Consider the following 19,148-nt stretch of genomic DNA (forward strand, 5'->3'; position numbering starts at 1 on the left):
GTGGTATAAAATATACATATACCTAACTTTATATATATTTATATCCCTTTTAAGAATAAGAACTGAAGTCATCAAAGCCTACTCTTGAGTAAGTTTCAAATGAGTTTGGAAATAGGTAAGAGTTCAATCGCAGTGTTAACGCAGTATAACACGTGGAGGGAAAGTATCTCTATGGAAATATTTCTGGAACGAAGAACATCTTTGTGATATCCACAGTGGGCGTGTTACTAATATGAACAACAATATTACCGTCTTGTAGCGTAGTGATGGCCTCGCTCTGCTCGCTGTATTCACTGTCTCCGATGTCATTTGTGGCCTTCACCTTGAACTGGTAGGAAGTGAAGGGCTTCAGCCTATTGGGCAAAACACAAAAAGTACACAGCATTCACTCTCTGTTGGAGACTGCCAGCCAGGAACACAGTGAAGGAGATGATTAACCTTAGCATTCCCTCGTTAAAACCCACCTACTCTTATTAGGTGAGAACTTGCCAGAAACCATTTTAAGATAATTTAGTAAAGTGTGTTACATAAAATTTGGGCTTTTGTGCTTTTATGCGGTACGCTCATAAGGTATGCTAATCTCATAAACACAGTCTTTAGAATTTATTGCATTCTTGTGGGGTGTTTCTTTGCTACTGCCTTGCACATTGAAATAACAACGTGCCAAATAACTTCACTTTTGTTGCCATCGGTAATCTTTTTCTGCTGTTCTGTTGAATAGTTAAATAGATGGATCGTTCATAAAGACCTTCATAAACATCTAGGTACTTTTCTCACCGTGGCTCCTATTCCCCCAATGACTAACTAAATAACACTAACTAATTCATACTAACTAATTAATACTAACTAATTAATGCTACCCAATTAATACCAACTCATTAAAAATAACAAATTCATACTTACTAATTATTACTAACTTATTAATACTAACCAATCAATAGTATCAAATTAATACTAATATTAAATTACATTAGGGCATTTAGGAGACTAAATAGTAACTCATTAATACTACCAAAGGGGGGCAGGATGGTCTAGCGGTTTGGAAAAAGGTTACAGGTTCAAACCCCAACGTCTGTAACGTCTACCTGGCATCCATGAGCAAGCTACCTAACCCCAACCCCAAACAGAAAAGATGAAACAAAAACCCTTTAGGACGGCTTTATGACTAAGTACCAAGATCCAGGAGGCATATAGAGACACCAGAGACCCGCTGGGGGCCCTACCGGTCCTCTACTTAAGACCGCTTGATGACTAAGTAGTGAGCAGTACCAACAAGAGGTAAGAGAGACAACAGAGGCAGGCTGGGGGTGAGAGTCCTACCGGTCCTCTACTTAAGACCGCTTGATGACTAAGTAGTGAGCAGTACCAACAAGACACTAGAGACCTGCTGGGGAGGAGAGGCCTACCGGTCCACCACGTAGGACCGCTTGATGACCAATAAGGGAACAGTACCGAGATGCAAAGAGAGACGACAGAGACCTGCTGGAGGCCTGGTGACTAGGTAGTGAACAGTAGCAACAAGAGGCAAAGAGAGACGACAGAGGCAGGCTGGGGGTGAGAGTCCTACCGGTCCACCACGTAGGAGCTGGCCTCGTGGCTGACGGAGGCCGAGTGGACGGTCCAGTTGGTGTGGGGCAGCTCCCTCAGCTGCACCGTGTAGTAGCGCACCGGGGACAGGCCGTCGCTGCCCGGCTCCCAGGACAACAGGACCCGGCGGGCACGCACCTCCTGCTGGGGCACCGTGGGACGGCTGGTGGGCTGGGGCCGGGCTGGACCGGGGGAGGAGGTGAGGGGAGGAGGAGGGGGAGGAGGTGAGGGGAGGAGGAGGGGGAGGAGGTGAGGGGAGGAGGTAGGGGAGGAGGTGAGGGGAGGAGGTGAGGGGAGGAGGTGGGGGATGATGTGGAGGAGGAGGTTGGGGGGAGATGGTTGGGGGATGAGGGTGGGAAGGGTGGGCCGAGGAGTTTGGGGAGGAGGTGGGGGAGGAGGTGATGGGGAGGAGGTGAGGGAGGAGGAGGAAGGGGAATGAGGGGGGGAGGATTAATACATTTGATAAAGTTGTTTGTGTTGCATTTGTATTGAGGGGAGGAAGGAGGTGGAAGGAGGGAGGAGGTGGAAGGAGGGAGGAGGAGACATAACATGGTTAAGATAAATAACAAGGTCATTTTTGACACTCATCTGACACGGGGTCGTTTATGTTCTATTAAAAACACACACAGCGTTGACAATAATTACCGCAAAAAAGTGGGGCGGTTGAAAACATTTAACAAATTGTATTTAAAATATTCAGAGAGAGAAAGGGGGAAGAAGACAGGAGGCATGGTGGAGAAGAGAGAAATTAAATGAGGAAAGAGAGCATTATGGTTTGTAAAGCATTGCAGACCTGAGTGAGTTTGAAATGATAGTTATTTGACACTGAAGAGACAAGGCATCATCGGAAACACTGAGTGATCGCAAAGCTTTGTTGGAGGGGAAAAGAGGCGCCGATCCATCAATACTGAAATGAATTGAATTAAAGCGGGGCCCAGCTATCGAGCCTAGATTAAATTAAACAAAGTGAAAAATCGCATAAACAAACCGAAAGTCACGACAAGGACAATCGGAAATATCAAACGACATCCGTCTCACAGAGAGACTGTTTGTCTAATGAAAAGATAGCCACGTTATGTTGAGGTAGCGGAATAATCTGTTTACACAACGCGTCGAAGAACCCAGATGGGCTAATAGCATGAAACAACTGTATCAGAAAGAAGGAAACACAAAAAAACGAGAAAACTCGACGGCACCAAACACAGCTGCCTCCTCAGCTGCGACCAAGAAATGAACGGCCGTGTTTGTGTGTGAGCACGACACCCTAGCTCCCCTCTGTCTGTCTGTCTGTCTGTCTGCCGCTCGCTGCTCAATGCTCTCCTCTGCGAATCGGTCTGCCAAGCGTTCTGCATGAGCGGTAATCCTGTCACGCAGGTTTGTTTTAATACCTTGTTTTGGAGACGAACGACACCGGACCGAATTAGTGTTATAATTATACATTTCCGAAAACGATAATTAGAAATCCTGCATTATATAATCAGACCGACGGGGTAATTCGGTTGAAACAGCTGAACCATTACTATTAACCCTTTGTTTTTTTGGTTTTTCTAACGACTTTAGCATTGCTATAGGGTGGACTATCAACACGCACACGCACACACACACAACCGAACGCACACACAAAAACACACAAAAAACCATGCAGGCTCACTCCCTGATGTGTCATGTGCCGCTTCATCCGTGTTTGGCATGAACTAGGTCGTTACTATGTTATTTCTTTAATTAAGGTTCTATCTAAGTGGTGCACTGCACACCAGTTGCGGTGATTCCCTCTCTGGGGGACGACAGAAACCTGATCCGAATGCAAATGGGAAGCTCCGCACAGACAACGACCCCAGAAACGGTAAATACAACCAATAATCCACAACCCTGCAACGGCCAATCTGCCACCAAGGCCACATCTACGGTGACGATAATAACCATCCTAATAACAATAGCAATGAAGTATCTGGCCGTGATTACCCCTCTTCTCCGTGGTGACCACCAGGGCCTCGGCCGACTCCCCCCAGCCCTTGCGGGTCTGGGCGGTGATGCGGAACACGTAGACCATCTCGGCCTTCAGGCCCGTCACCATGTACTGCCGGGCGCTGGGGTTCAGCACGTCCACCGTCGCTGTGTTGCTGTTGGACGAGTTGAGGCGGTACGTAATCTGATAGGCTGGTGGGTGGAGAGAGAGAGAGAGAGAGAGAGAGAGAGAGGGAGGGAGAGGTGCCAAATGTAAGACATAGGAGGGGAGGGAGGAAATGATAATAGGAAGACTTTCAGTGCGATGTCATTGTTAGACTTAGTTGTTGTTTTGTGGTCCACAGCGTGACGTTTTCTCCCGCCAGGGACAAAAACCTTACACAGCGTGTTAGGGGATCCATCCGTCTCTGTCTCTCCATTACAAAAGTCAGCACCAACGTCTAAAAGCTGACCCCTGCGGTGTACAGGTTAGGCCTTAATGAAAGGTAATGGCAGTAAAACAGACATCGACTTGCCAAATCGTCCTGGAAATCCTCCTAAAACAGCTCTAGCGCTGTAAATATTGAGGCGGTTTCCCTGGCGGCACTAATCGACTGGTGTAAAGACTTCCAGGGGGGGAGCGGGGAGACAGGAGAGCACACCCACCCAGCACGATGCCGTTGGGCTGGGACGGAGACTGCCAGATGAGACGCACCGACGTGGTCCGCACCTCCGGGAACAGGATGCCCACAGGAGGTCCGGGAACTGTGGGTCAGACAGACAGACGGTTAGACAGACTGATGGGCAGATAGACGGCAGACAGGCACTTCGACAGACAGACAGGCTATCAGACAGTGAGACATTGAGACAGACAGATGGGCAGACAGACAAGCAGAGAGACATACAGACAGGCAGACAGACACTTAAACAGACACTCTCTTATGGCCACAGTCAAACAGACAGTGAGAGTCAGACAGACAGATGGGCAGACAGACAGACAGAGTCAGAGAGACAGACAGACACTCAATCCGGCAGAAAGACAGACAGACATACAGACAAAACAGACAGACAGACCCTCAAACAGAGAGACAGACAGCCAGACAGATTGACCGATGAAACAGAAAGAAATAATCCTCAACAGCAAACTTCAAGGACATCCTCATACACCTATGTACCCTTTGTCTCTTATGATCTTTAACTACAGCTCTATTCATCTATTAATCCGCTATCTATGACTCTGATTGGATGAAAAAAACCTCAACCGAGAAACAGTGATAAATAAAGATAATATGAATTCATCAGTCATGCAAACAGCGATACAAAGATAAAGACAAAGACAATGTCGTTGCTGTGCTCATTTACGAGACGCCTTGCGCCGCACGGCTCAAACAAGACATCAGGGAGAGAACTATATCAGTATTATTACTACGGCTGGGGAAAGCCTTCTGCTCTTTCCAACATCCAATGTTGTCATCATTACAGAGGCAAACTAAGCAAGGACAGCTTGGGAGGAAATAACAAAAGATTGGCGTAATCAGAAGTCTTTGCTTATTTGTATGGAGAAGGTGAAACACATATTCCCATATTTTATTCATCCCTTTTCCTGAAACAACATGGCTGTAATGCTGCCGCCTTCTGCTGCATATGTAAGCGGAGGACATCAATCCTGTTAGCCTGTAGCTTTTAGCTCATACTAGCCTGTAGCTTGTAGCTCGTACTAGCCTGTAGCTTGTAGCTTGAACTAGCCTGTAACCTATACCAATATGTAGCTTGTACTAGCTTGTAGCTTGTACTAGTCTGTAGCCTGTACTAGCCTTCAGCTTGTAGCTTGTACTAGCCTGTAGCTCCTACTAGCCTGTAGCTTGTACAAGCCTGTAGCTTGTAGCTTGTACTAGCTTGTAGCTTGTACTAGTCTGTAGCTTTAACCAACCCGTAGCTTGGAGCTCGTACTAGCCTGTAGCTTGTAAATTGTACTAGCCTGTAGCTTGTAGCTTGTACCAACCTGTAGCTTGTAGCTCATACTAGCCTGTAGCTTGTAGCTCGTACTAGCCTGTAGCTTGCAGTATGTCTACTGGTTAATCCTCCTACCGTCGTCCAGGGTCCGCTCCAGGATGGCGGGCGTGCTGGCCCGGCCGTCCCCGATGCGGGTGAATGCCAGCACCTGGATCTCGTACAGGACGTACTTCCCCAGGTGGGTCAGCTGCACGCTGTGGCTGGCGTTGCCCTCCACCGTCCAGAACTGGGCCGAGCTGTCCGAGTCCTTCTCCTTGTACAACACCTGCCGTGGATCACAGAGAGATGGGAAGGTTTGTGAATTGTGGGGACAGTCCAAGCACAGCCTTTGGCATTGTCAGACATTAGCGGTTTTGCCTTAATTTCGCTATGGATGCACAGTTCTCCCGGCGGAGCTTTTAGCGACAGTTGGTGTATAAAACGGGTATAAAACCAACCATGGCTGTGATTAAAGGATTTATGGTTGCGCAGTTCAAGCACGCCGGCTATAAATTAGGTTTGAGTGTATTAATATTTAGATATATGTAAATATATATATATAAATAAGTCATTTTCTCTGGTTCATTCTAGTTCCTGTCTCAATCTCTTTATTTTTTATCGCAGGAACAGAAAAAAAAAGAAAGGAAGTCCAAAGAAAACTGTCTCCTCATTTGAATATGCTGACTCATTATTCTTATCGATAGGGATGACTCATTTCAGGGATGACTGCAACACACACACACACACACACACACACACACACACACACACACACACACACACACACACTCTATGTACCTTATAACCAAGGATCAGTCCATTCCTGTCCGGGTCAGGGACCTCGAACCAGCGCACCAGAATACTGCTGGAGGTGGTCGCAAAGGCCGAGACGTTGGTGGGTCCACAGGAGGGGACTGGGGAGGGGGGGAGAGAGAGAGAGAGAGAGAGAGAGAGAGAGAGAGAGAGAGAGAATGTAAGATACAGATACAGTCTGTTCATAGTTGTTCAAGATGTATGCGTGGACTTCGAATAGAGATTCTTCCTTGTCAGCATATGGTGGAATGGGCTTTTCAATCTGTTGTGTTCTGCTGTGCTTGCATGTATGCATGTGCATCTGCAGTTGATGTATTAACGTACATCTGTGCTTATATACTTACATATGTACACCCCTGTGCACATTCATTTGTGTACATGCATTGCATATGTTTGGAGATTAATAGTGTGTGTATGTGTGTGTGTGTTTGTGTGTGTGATTCATCGGGACCTCCGTTACAGTCCAAGGAGCGGACTGCAATAACAGAAATAGCTCTTTTCACTCTTTCCATCTTTCTCTGGCTGCAGCGATCGGCCACAAAGAACCGACTCCTGAAGAATTTACTGGAGCAAGGAACCAAAAAAAAGAAAGAGAGAGAGAGAGTGCACGAATTCCACATTCTAGCCCATCTGTTCCCCATTTCCCTAGTTCACTCCCTCACTCCCTATCCAAGCGTTTATTCCTTTTCTACCATGGATCTGGCAGACGGGATATAACATTGAGAGGGAATGCAAACAGACAGCCATAGAAAAGGGGAAGGGAGAGGAGTGGAAAGGTGGCTGGATAAATAGAGAGTGAAATGCACACAGTTGGCCGTTGGCATACGGCTTATAGTTTGAAATAAGGAACAGAAATATGTCCGATGTTAAACAGAGTTGGGTTTGTGTTAGGGATTGAGGGAGGCCTTCTGAGCCGCCCTGCTGAGTCTGAGCTATGTGCCCACATATAAATCCACACATGGTGACAGGTCAACTCCATAACTGCAGGGCGTGCTGCTGTCCCTAGGTCCGACAGCACACAATACGAGAGAGGTTTCCAAGCACACACTCATCACAGCCTGCCGTTTGCCAAGACTAATGTGAAACTGCAAATCTGAATACAAAGGGCCTGCAAGCATTCGTGTTTTGAAGACATGCATACAATGTATAACTACAGTTGAAAGTGGGAAAATGTTTAGGATTTTATTATAGTCCACATCCTAGTCACACACACAAATTCTCTCTCTCTCTCTCTCTCTCTCTCTCTCTCTCTCTCTCTCTCTCTCTCTCTCTCCATAACTCATCAAACGTATGTTAACATTACAGCCCCTAACTACTGTGTAACTCTTTCTCTGTCTCCATTCTGAGACTCCCACAGCCTATCTTTGCTTCCGTTCCCAGACATATCTCACAGGACAGATCTTGTTCAGACCTTAATCCTCACTGTATGTTTAAGCTACATCAAACTGTTCCTCTGAGCAGCTCGGAGAACTACAGGATGTCTTACTGATGTACGTCTCTCCGAGCGCATGTAGCTGACACTAAACATGTCTGCACCTGGGGTAGCCGTGACCCACTATGATTTACCTTTCATAACCTTCACACATCTTCGACAGAAAAGATTGAGGGCTGAATGCGGATTCTCTTATTCATCATCCTCATCCTCATCATTCTCTTCTTCCTTGTCTTCAAAATCATCATCATCATCATCATCATCATCCCTCCATCACATCATCATCAAAATCATGGGGATGAGGAGGATGGAGGTGGTGTTGATGATGATCTTCTTTGTCTTAATCGTCATCGTCATCGCCATCACCATCATCACCATGATCCTCATCCTCTTTCTCATCCTCCTCAGGGTACGATGGATGGGGGGGATTAGGGGTTCCACCTTACCGGACTCTCTGGTCCTGCCCCTGACGGGCTGGCTCCAGGGGCCGGTGCCCATGCCGTTGATGGCCTGCACCAGGACCTGGTACTCGGTCCACTCGTCCAGGTCCTCGATGGTGAACTCCCGCTCCTGCCGGTCGGCGATGACGTGGGTGAGGGAGCGCCCCTGGGAGCCCGTGCGGGAGTACTGCACCCGGTAGCCCACCAGGTCGGCGTTCCCGTTGTACTCCCACTCTGGGAGAGGCTGAGGGACACGGGAGATACGGGGGGGGGGGGTATCATGAGAGGTATCATGGAGTGGTTTCTCGATGCCTCCATTCACCACGCATACATTTGCCACTGGAACTCTACACAACTTTACACCCCTTTTTAATTGTTTAAAGTGACGATATCAAAGATCTCAATAGATTCTCATGTGCATAATGATGTCAGTTAAGTCACGATCTATCGTCCAATGAGGTAACACGACGTGACTTTGGATTAAGAAGGTTCAGAAACAGGTTATCAAGGAGCAGGTACAGGGTTTAGGCATCTTGCTCGGTCTGCCTCAGGTTGTCTGTGGACATTTGGGTACAAACCCTGTGCCTGTCCACAAACCCTGTGCCTGTCGGCTGGGAGACGGATGTCCCAACCACCACACCCCAATTCGCCCCCATTTAAATCCTCTTTTAAAAGTCTGTCCTCCGCTTCATCTGGCATGTGCTTCATCACTCAGTGAACTCTTGTTCCCCCTCCACCTGACCTGGGGAAACAAACACAGAGGGGCACCATGTCTCTACTCACCACCCAGCGCAGCCACAGGCTGGTCTCGCTGGCCGTGCGCAGGGTGACGTTGGCGGGGGCCATGTCCGGCGAGGCCTGCAGGGTCTGGATCTTCCTTGAGGGCTGGCTGGGGGGGCTGGAGCCCACAATGTTCAGCTGACGCATGCGGAACCTAGCGACAGGACAAGAGCCACAGGCCTGCGTCAGAATGCACTGTGTTGGGACTGCAGAGCGCTGGTTTGGAGCTCTCTGGGGTGTCACCAAGACAATTGAGGGTATTAAAGTTTGGTTCACTTCCAGACAGGCAGACAGATCCATCAGCAATTGATTGGACAAAGAGGACGGTGGTGTGGATATATTTCTCTATAGTTTGTTTCAGAGTCCAGGATCAAGGTCACACACACACACACACACACACACACACACACACACACATAAACTGACACACGAACACACACTGACACATACACACACACTATACCACCCAGAATCTAGTGAAGCTCCTATCTCTAACTGACGTAGATAAGGCAAGGCCAGGGAGATAATGAACTCTGTCTGGGATACTCAGACAGACACAGAAACACACATACCCAGACCTATCACACAACACACACAAACACACCCAGCTAATCAGATCGGCCATTTAATCTGCACGCACACTTCCATACCAACGTGACACCACAGCTATTTTCTATTACATTCCATAATGTGCCGATCAATCATGCGCATGGTGGAAACATTTCAAAGAGCTATCTCCAATCTCAGATTTTCCCCACAACTGCATTATATCATCATCATCATCATCATCATCATCATCCTCACCATCCTCATCACTACTATCACAAACCTCAGCACCATCATCATCATCATCACCTTCATCATTATCATCATCACCACCCCATCATCTTCATCATCACCATACCATTCCATCATCATCATCCTCACCATCCTCATCATCACTACTATCATAAACCTCAGCACCGTCATCATCATCACCTCAATCATCATCATCATCACCTCCGCCGCCATCATCATCATCCTAATCATACTCATCATCACCTTCATCATTATCATCATCACCACCCCATCATCTTCATCATCACCATACCATTGCATCATCATCATCCTCACCATCCTCATCATCACTACTATCATAAACCTCAGCAACGTCATCATCATCACCTCAATCATAATCATCATCATCATCATCACCTCCGCCATCATCATCATCCTAATCATACTCATCATCATCATTATCATCATCACCACCCCATCATCGTCATCATCACCACTTCATCATCATCATCACTCCATCATCATCATAATCTTCATCATTATCATCACCACCCCATCATCGTCATCATCACCACTCCATCATCATCATCATCACTCCATCATCGTCATCATCATCATCACTCCATCATCATCATCCTCATTATCATCATCACCTTCATCATTATCATCATCACCACCCCATCATCGTCATCATCACCACTTCATCATCATCATCATCACTCCATCATCATCATCACCTTCATCATTATCATCATCACCACCCCATCATCACCACTCCATCATCATCATCATCACTCCATCATCGTCATCATCACCACTTCATCATCATCATCATCACTCCATCATCATCATCCTCATTATCATCATCACCTTCATCATTATCATCATCACCACCCCATCATCGTCATCATCACCACTTCATCATCATCATCATCACTCCATCATCATCATCCTAATCATCCTCATTATCCTCATCAACTTCATCATTATCATCATCACCACCCCATCATCATCATCATCACCACTCAATCATCATCATCTTCACCACTCCATCATCATCATCATCACTCCATCATCGTCATCATCACCATCACTCCATCATCATCCTCATTATCAGTTCCGATGTCTCCAATCTGCAGCATAACATTCAGCACCAGCATCGTCCCACCAGGTGGGTCCCTGTGTGTGATGCTATGCTACCAGCGCCCTAGAGAGCTCGTTGCGCCCCACCTGTAGAAGGTGTAGGGGTTGAGTCCGGGCACCTCCAGGGAGCGGGCCTCGGGTTCGTTGTAGCGCTGGTGGACCAGCACCCAGTCCTCCGTCTCTCCTGTGACGCCCACCTGACCCGTCGGGAGAGGGGGTGTCAGTGGTGTTTCACTGGGAGACACTACGGTAGGAGCCACGTTTACACTGAAGGGTCGACATTTGGCTAAGGCCTTTAGACAAAGCGTCTCAAAAGTGAGACTGAGAACAATAAAATAAAGTTAACTGTGTCTATCTTGAATATATGGAGTTCATTGGAAGAGGCTTTGAAAGCAGCAGTCAGTGATGTCTACAAAAGGAACAAGGTAATGAGCAAAGGGAGAAACTCACCACAGACACAATCATCTCAGACTCCCTAATCCAATAGTCTTCACCTCAACTGTCAATAATTTGGAAGTTTACATTCTGCGTTGACATGTATATTGATTATTCATTCTGTGGATATAAACCTATTATTTTGCAGATTGTCGCATTCCTTTACCTCAAATTTTGAATCATATGATTTTACTGCCGTGACACCCACATCAATAAAGTTCAGAAAGCGAAACTTGTCATCCACAGATCAACATCATTTGCACTCTTCAAACACCCCAGCAGCGAGCTTGGATCTGGGGTAATGGTCTCACCTGGGCCTCCACCTGCCAGCGGGAGATGGAGGTCTTGCCGTCGTAGCCTGGTTTGAACTGCAGCGTGACGGAGCGAGGGCCGATGTTGGAGATGGCCATGTTGGAGGGGGGGGCCGGGCAGCTCTGAGGGGAGACGGAGACAGGGGGGAGGGGGGGGGGGGGGGGTTAACACACATGAGTTCAACACAGGCTGGGAATGAAAAAGAAGCTCCCTGAAGTTTAGAGCGAGATCGAGATAAGACGCGAACGTCCGCGTGGTGGAGTTCGCTTTGTTGACTTTGGCTTCTGTGGGCGATTTACAAGCGGCCTTTTTAGTTTACAACACCGCTCCCTTGTGGCCAAACCTCTCTCTCTCTCTCTCTCTCTCTCTCTCTCTCTCTCTCTCTCTCTCTCTCTCTCTCTCTCTCTCTCTCTCTCTCTCTCTCTCTCTCTCTCTCTCTCTCTCTCTCTCTCTCTCTCTCTCTCTCTCTCTCTCTCTCTCTCTCTCTCTCTCTCTCTCAACTGCACTCCAAGCTGTAGCGATGAGAGTCCAAGAGGTAACAGAAATAGTTGCGAGGTGGATGCTGGAAGGGATTCCAATACACTCCTGTCTACCAGAAGCAACCAGAGTCCAATTACTCTGCCGCTACCTGGAATTGTTTGCTATTGAGATCCAATTTGATATGCATCCGTTTCCACTCCATCACAGTAAACATTAGCAGTGGATGATGGCTTGGCAATTTTATTTCTCCAGAAAAAAGCACATTCATAACACTATTCAATATTCTTCTGCCGTGTACACACACACACACACACACACACACACACACACACACACACACACACACACACACAGAGACTCTCTAATTGGCAAACACACACACATATACACACATAAACACGTGCACACACACACACACACACACACACACACACACACACACACACACACACACACACACACACACACACACAAAGAAAGGCACTCTGTAATTGGCACAAACAAACACACATAGGCCCACTCTTACTGGAGCACACACACATGCACACACACCCCTCTTCCCCTGAGGCATTGGGTTCCCTGTTCAGCTCACCTCTACATACTGTATAGGCGTTCCAGTGCCAGGTGTAGCCACATACATCCTGGTTATGGAGGGAAGAGACACCTCACGTGGCAACATTAAAGTGACACTGGGTTAATATTACCCATACATAACTGCGCCCGGGGTACAGTAAGCAGGCCAAGGGTGCCCAGTCTATTTTTCCTTGTCCTAAACGGCGGGGCCATTCGGAGCTAATGAAACAGACATATTTTAACCCTCGGTGGTGAAATCTGCACTTGTAAATCATTTGGCGTGACCGGCCATCCAATCTGTGGTCTCTGGGGCGGAGTAACAGACCCGAGGGTGGTGTCTTTACACGAGCGGGCCGGGAGTATAGCCACCATTCTCCAGGAGGCCCATAACTGCAGAGCCATGACCACTAACCCCCCACACACCCCAACCCCACCCAGACACACACACACACACACACACACACACACACACACACACAGAACACACTCACTCTCACACACAGAACACACTCACTCTCACACACACACACACACACACACACACACACACACACACACACACACACATATTCAATCACAGACACACAGAATGCATACACAGACACACACACACACACACAAACACACACACACAGAACACACTCACTCTCTCTCACACACACACACGCACACACACACACACACACACACACACACACACACACACACACACACACACACACAGCCGCTGACAGGTCCCCATACAGTTATATTTAATGTGACAGCTATTTACAGATGTATGGGGCTAGGCTTCATCTATGGTGATTTAGAGTGGCTATTGTATTTCCATTACTCAATTTATCGGGAGTTTAATATCAATCATAAAAGATAAAGGGAGGGAAAAAATGAAACCGGGGGCCAAGGAAAATCGGTCACCTGGGTGCTCTTACTTCTGTCTGGCTGGGGGGATGGATATGGATATCTGTCTAACTCTGCTAGTGCTCCTGCTCTAAAGCGGCAGGTGTGTGTGTCTGTGTGTCCCTCTCTAAGCTAATGGAGTCCTAGTGTGCTTCATAGCGCCGTCAGAGGGGGCTCTCTATGTGAGTTTGACGACCAGGCCAGGCACCAGCAGTGCTGTAGCACACCCCGTTTTCTGGCTCTCACACAAAGGTGCAGACTTAGTGCGAGTGCGCTAGGCCAATAATGGCCGACATCCACCAAACAAACTTGGCTGATTTACACAGCGGAGTTGCAATGAGAGATCATTTTTCGAGAGAGCTTTAGTCGTACACCTGTTTGAGTCGATATAGTACTATTGCTTTGTTACCCACCATGTATTTTGGGTCTAAATTGGTTGGTGTTGGAAAACTGAAACTGGCTCATCATGCCATATCACTTACAACCACTTTTAGGGGGAGATTGAATTACACATGCGGAGAGATAATTTGATTCTTAACTGTCAAAAAAATTAAGTACACTTAACCATTTGTGAAGAATGAACACCATGGGAGGCTAATTTGGTGCTTTATAAATTAACTGCTTAGCGCCTGTTTAAAATCCATCACCGTTAACTTTTTTTTTTATCTTTTTCAACCACTAGCAATCACACTCATTGCACTTATTCATGCCTCACTAGTTGGGTAAATTCACACACAAACAATGGCACATTCCGTTGCTCAACTAGCCGACCGTTTTTAGCGCTTGTTAGCCACAAGCTAGGCGAACCAACTAGCCTGGCTACAGGCTGCTCTGCGTCTCCCTGTGTCTGACCTGGAGGGACCCCGGAGGAGATGGTGGAGGAGGACAGCTGCCCCTGGCCCTTGGAGGTCATGCCCGCCACCTCGATGGTGTAGGTGGTGAGCGCCGTCAGGCCGGTGACCCGGTAGTCCAGGGTTACGTTAGGCAGGTAGTGGGTCACCCTGGTGTTGGTGCGGTTGAACTCCTCCCAGGAGATCCGGTAGCCTAGACCGGAGAAAGGAAAGGCGACGCAAAGGAGAATAAAAAGAGCAGGAGAGGTTAATGAGACGAAAGAACAATGAGTGGAAGAAGAAGAAGAAGAAAAAAATCCACCGAGGGTGGAATAACTAGCTCACAGATTTTATTGATTAGCGTAGCGCTTCGCCAGCTAGCGTGCTTCAGGGTTGCGCTCACAAAATATGAAATTGACTTCATTAAAAGCCGAATGAAACTAATTAAATCAGGCTGTGATTACGCCCCTGACGCCGGCGCATACAAACCACTCGTTACTTCAAAGTTAATTTTCTCCAACAGCAATTTATAGATTGTGGTCCCCTCAGCTACGACCACAGTATTGTTCAGAGGCAACTGCTCCTCAACAGTCTAATAACGAGGTAAACCTTGAAACTTTATATCTCGTGCAGTCTTTTACGATTATTAGTACCATTATGACGATACACAAGACTCATATATTACCTACAAGAGGTACAAGAAGCAACTCAAGAAATCTAGAGGTATATAAATACTCTGAACTGTACAAAACAACGTGTGGTGGAAGCTAGGAGGAAGCTAGGCGGAGAGCGCTCACTGCGCTCTTTCTCACTCGTCTCAGTGAAGTAATTCCAAGTTCTCAACCACCACAGCCCTTCTGCGTTCTTGAGTGAGACACCTAAGCCCTTAACCACTGCTTAACGACATGTATCCCTATTCACTGTGAATGCTTGAGTCCCTTTGGATAAAAGGCTAGACTGAACGTCTTAATAGCCAACAGCTAGTATGGCGTGGAGTACTAGATTTACTAGGTAAAGTACTAGATCAGCTGTCGCACTGTCCTCTTCATCGTTAGTGGGGGGGGGGGGGACCCTGTTCTTTCTTGTCAGCCTCGCCCACCCCTCACCACTTACCCGTCCGCAGGGGGGGCAGCAGGGTGCGTATAAATCTCAGACAGACAGGACAAGACGGGACGGGCTGTACCTGTGAGCACGCCGTTCTTCTCGCCGGGCTCCCTCCAGCTGACTTTGAGCGACGTGTCCAGGATCTCGGTGAAGCTCAGGTGACCCACGGCGCCGGGCGCTGAGCGGGAAAACACAGAGAGAGAGAGAGAGCGAGAGAGAGAGAGAAAGGGCGAGCGGTTATTGTAGCCGGTTATGAAGCCGGTTGAGCAGCGGTGCCGCGTCTGCCGTCCCCTCGACAACATAAAGACCTCAGTTGGCGGGAGAAGGGTCCTAGTGTGTTTGAACAAACGCTGACGATGCTGTTCAAGAACGCAGCCCAAAAAGAGGGAAATGTGGGCTTTTACTTTGAAATGACAAAAATGTGGGGGTAGTGTGTGGTGTGGGGGGGGGGGGGGTGACGATGAGATGGCTATTAGTGTCTCATAAGGCTAAACCGATAATCTGTGGGAGGACGTGCTCCAATTACAGCTGATCCCCAGTCGAAGAGGAGAGCCAAGATGGCGGCTTAATTTGCACTTCTGTACAACTAGGTTCCGCATGAATAATGGATCCGGCCCTGTGGACCTGTTAGTGTCGTCGTCCCCCTCAACCCGTCCCCCCTCCATCCCCATCCTCCCCCTCACCCCTATCCTTTGACACCCCCACCGCCGCCAGGAGAGGGTGATTTCAGATAGAGAGGGAGGGAGAGAGAGAGAGGAAGAGAGAAGGTGAGTGAGGGAGAGAGAGAGAGAGGAAGAGAGAAGGTGAGGAAGAAGAGAGAGGAGAGGAGAGGAGAGTGGAAGAGATAAAGTGAGGAAGAAGGGAGAGACAGAGAGGAGAAGGGAAGAGACAAGGTTAGGGAGAACAGAGAAAGGAGAAAGGCAGAGAGAAAGTGAAGAATAAGAAGAGAGGATGATAGCAGGGCTGCTGGCGGGAGGGATTAGAAGACGCATAGAAGAAGAGAGGAAAACTGAGATATAGAGAGAGGGATGTTATGGAGCGCTAGATAGAGGGGGGAGTGGAGTTCAGTAAGGACAGAGAGATAATATAGGAGGGAAGCTGAGGGGGAAAAGCAAATGCTTGGCCCCTACAGACGAGAGATTGGGGAGAATGTGAGACTGTGTGCAAGACGAAAAAAGTATCAATGATGAATGAAAAATAATAATGGGGGGGAAGGAAGGTGAGGGAGAAACGAGAAATAGCAGAGAGTGAGAGATAAGGAGTGTGAGTGGAGGCAGGGAGAGAAAGAGAGAGTGATGAAACAGTGAGAGAGAGAGAGAGAGAGAGAGAGAGAGGTGAAAAGATGGAGAGAAAGCAAGAGAGAGAGAGAGAGAGAGGGAGAGAGAGGTAAAAAGATGGAGAGAGAGAGAGAGAGAGAGAGAGAGAGAGAGAGAGAGAGAGAGAGAGAGAGAAGAAGAAGACAATTAGAGCTAGTGCGAGACTCACTGTCCTCGTGTGTCCTGAGGTGTTGGGGCTTGCTGTGGGGGCCGTCCCCGGGCGTGGTGAAGCACAGCACCGATGTGTAGTAGTCTGTGAACTTCTTCAGGCCCGAGACATAGCCCACGTGGATGCTGTCCTGGAAGTTGGGTCGCACAGTTACCATGGCAACCACATCCTCGTGTCCCGGCTCCCAGGCCAGCAACTAGGACCAGGAATATAAAATGAGATTGAAAAAAAAAGGTTAAGAGAAAATACGGATTAATATATGCATGAACATCTTGCACTGTGTAAGATCGTCGGAAGCTTTTCATTTTGCATCCGCAATACAAGGCAACTGTTGTCGTCTGTCGCTCTGTCTGTCTGTCTGTCTGTACGTATGTCTGTTACAAAGCCGGAGCAACTCTGGGGAGCTGTTTGGCCTTGATGTTCTCATAAGAAAGCATCCAGACAGGCACTTTGAAAAGCATGCGTGGGGGGCTGGGGGGGGAGGCTAGCTCTGAGGGTGGGGATGAGGATGAGGGTGGGGGTAAGGGGAGGGAGAGGGGGATGGTGGGGTAGTGAGGGGGGGGGGGGGGGGGGGGCTGAAAGAGCAGCTGAGGCCAGTGGAGCGCCACGCCGTGTTCCCGGACCCTCAGAGTGTGCAAGTGGAAGTGAAAGCCGTGAGTTACGAGCTCGGATTGACCAATTAGCTGGCCACCGTAATGAGTCCCCAGTGTGTGGGGTTGTGTGTGTGTGTGCGTGTGTGTGTGGGGTGGGGGAGTGTAGTGGGTGGAGGACTCGCCCTTGGAGGGCCCAGGGAGAAGACTGGCAGGAAGTGACGGGGGGGGGGGGGGCGCTCTGGGTGTTAGGACTTTGGACTGAGATGCGGAATGTCAGCTGGATGGCTGCCCGCTCCTCTCTCCATCCTCCGACTCCCTCTCTCTTTTTACCCACCTCTCCTCTCCTCTGCTCTCTATCCTCCCACTCTGTCTCTCTTCTTACCTGTCTCTCCTCTCGCCAGCCCCCTCTAGTCCAACGTTCACCTCCCGTCCTATACATCCGTTCAATACGGGCTGCTCAGTTTCTCCCTCACTCCTCCCTTATACTCTCTCCCTCCCTTTCTCCCTCCCTCCATCTCTCTCTCCCCCCCTCCCTCCCTCTAACGTGGGCCGGCGTCCAAGCGGCCGGTCTGACGCGCCAAAGAGAGACACATGACATCCAAATGACCATGAAGGCCCGCCGAAGACGTTCATCATCAGAGCAGGCGTGCGTCGCGACCCAACGTCCTCTGCCCCGCCCCCCCCCCCCCCCCCCTGCCGGAGGCTTGTGTGCTCCTGTCCCGACGCGGAGACGCGTGATGCTTCACGCCAGACGCTGACAGCACTGTCACTGTACCAGAGGACGGCTGAGTGATAGGTGGGAGGGAGTGTGAGCATGTTCTTTGGCTGTGTGTGTGTCTGTATGTGTGTGTGTGTGTGTGTGTTTGTGTGTGTTCTGTGTCTGTGCGTGTGTGAGTGTCTCTATTCTGTGTGTGTGGGGGTGTGTTTGTAAGTGTGTCAGTGTGTGTGTTCTGTGTTTTGTGTCAGTGTGTGTGTGTGCATGCGCATGTGTAGGTGTGTCTGAGCAAGTGTCTTCTGTGTGTGTGCGTGAGTGTGTACGCGTGTGTGTGCGGTGCCACGGTTCACCTTGTAACCCTGGTTAATGCCGTTGATGAACTGAGGGTTGGGCGCCGTCCAGGTGAAGCGGATCGTCGTGGAGTTCCCCGCCTCCGCCTGCACGTTGCCGGGGGCAATGGTGGGCACTGAAAAGGGAAGGAGGGAGGGGGTGGGGGGAGGGCAGGGAAGGACAGAGAACAAAGGGGGAGAGGGTCATATTAAAGAAGGCGAGCAGGACAGAGGAGGTGTCAGGGTGCCTCCCAGCCAGCCGCCGCCGCTCCGCCCGCCCGCCTCTATTTCTGATGTCTGAATCGATGGTGCCACGGGTCAGGGCCAGCGCTGACTTCACCCCGGGTGGTTCTGATGACTTCCCCCTCCCTCTCCCCACCTTCCACTCGCCACCCTCCACCCTCCGCTCTCCCCCAGACCGGGGGACAATTATGTGCCTGTGGCCTGACTTTCTCTCGGAGGCTGCCTGTGGATTTTAAGAAGGTGT

General features: G+C 49.0%; 1 protein-coding gene across 1 annotated transcript in view; it reads right to left on the minus strand.

The window, feature by feature from the left end:
• Positions 1 to 19,148, minus strand: part of LOC307090513 (protein sidekick-2-like) — a 281,140-nt gene that overhangs the window by 29,121 nt on the left and 232,871 nt on the right. Inside the window, 15 exon segments of the mRNA XM_079757197.1 lie at positions 250 to 353; positions 1,568 to 1,769; positions 3,550 to 3,744; positions 4,198 to 4,296; positions 5,620 to 5,809; positions 6,322 to 6,437; positions 8,215 to 8,452; positions 8,992 to 9,142; positions 10,996 to 11,105; positions 11,655 to 11,765; positions 11,767 to 11,777; positions 14,458 to 14,649; positions 15,619 to 15,717; positions 17,025 to 17,220; positions 18,683 to 18,798. Of these exon segments, the coding sequence (XP_079613323.1) occupies positions 250 to 353; positions 1,568 to 1,769; positions 3,550 to 3,744; positions 4,198 to 4,296; positions 5,620 to 5,809; positions 6,322 to 6,437; positions 8,215 to 8,452; positions 8,992 to 9,142; positions 10,996 to 11,105; positions 11,655 to 11,765; positions 11,767 to 11,777; positions 14,458 to 14,649; positions 15,619 to 15,717; positions 17,025 to 17,220; positions 18,683 to 18,798 (2,130 nt within the window).

Source organism: Pollachius pollachius, assembly GCF_949987615.1.
Source record: "Pollachius pollachius genome assembly, chromosome: 19".
Classification (NCBI taxonomy): Eukaryota; Metazoa; Chordata; class Actinopteri; order Gadiformes; family Gadidae; genus Pollachius; species Pollachius pollachius.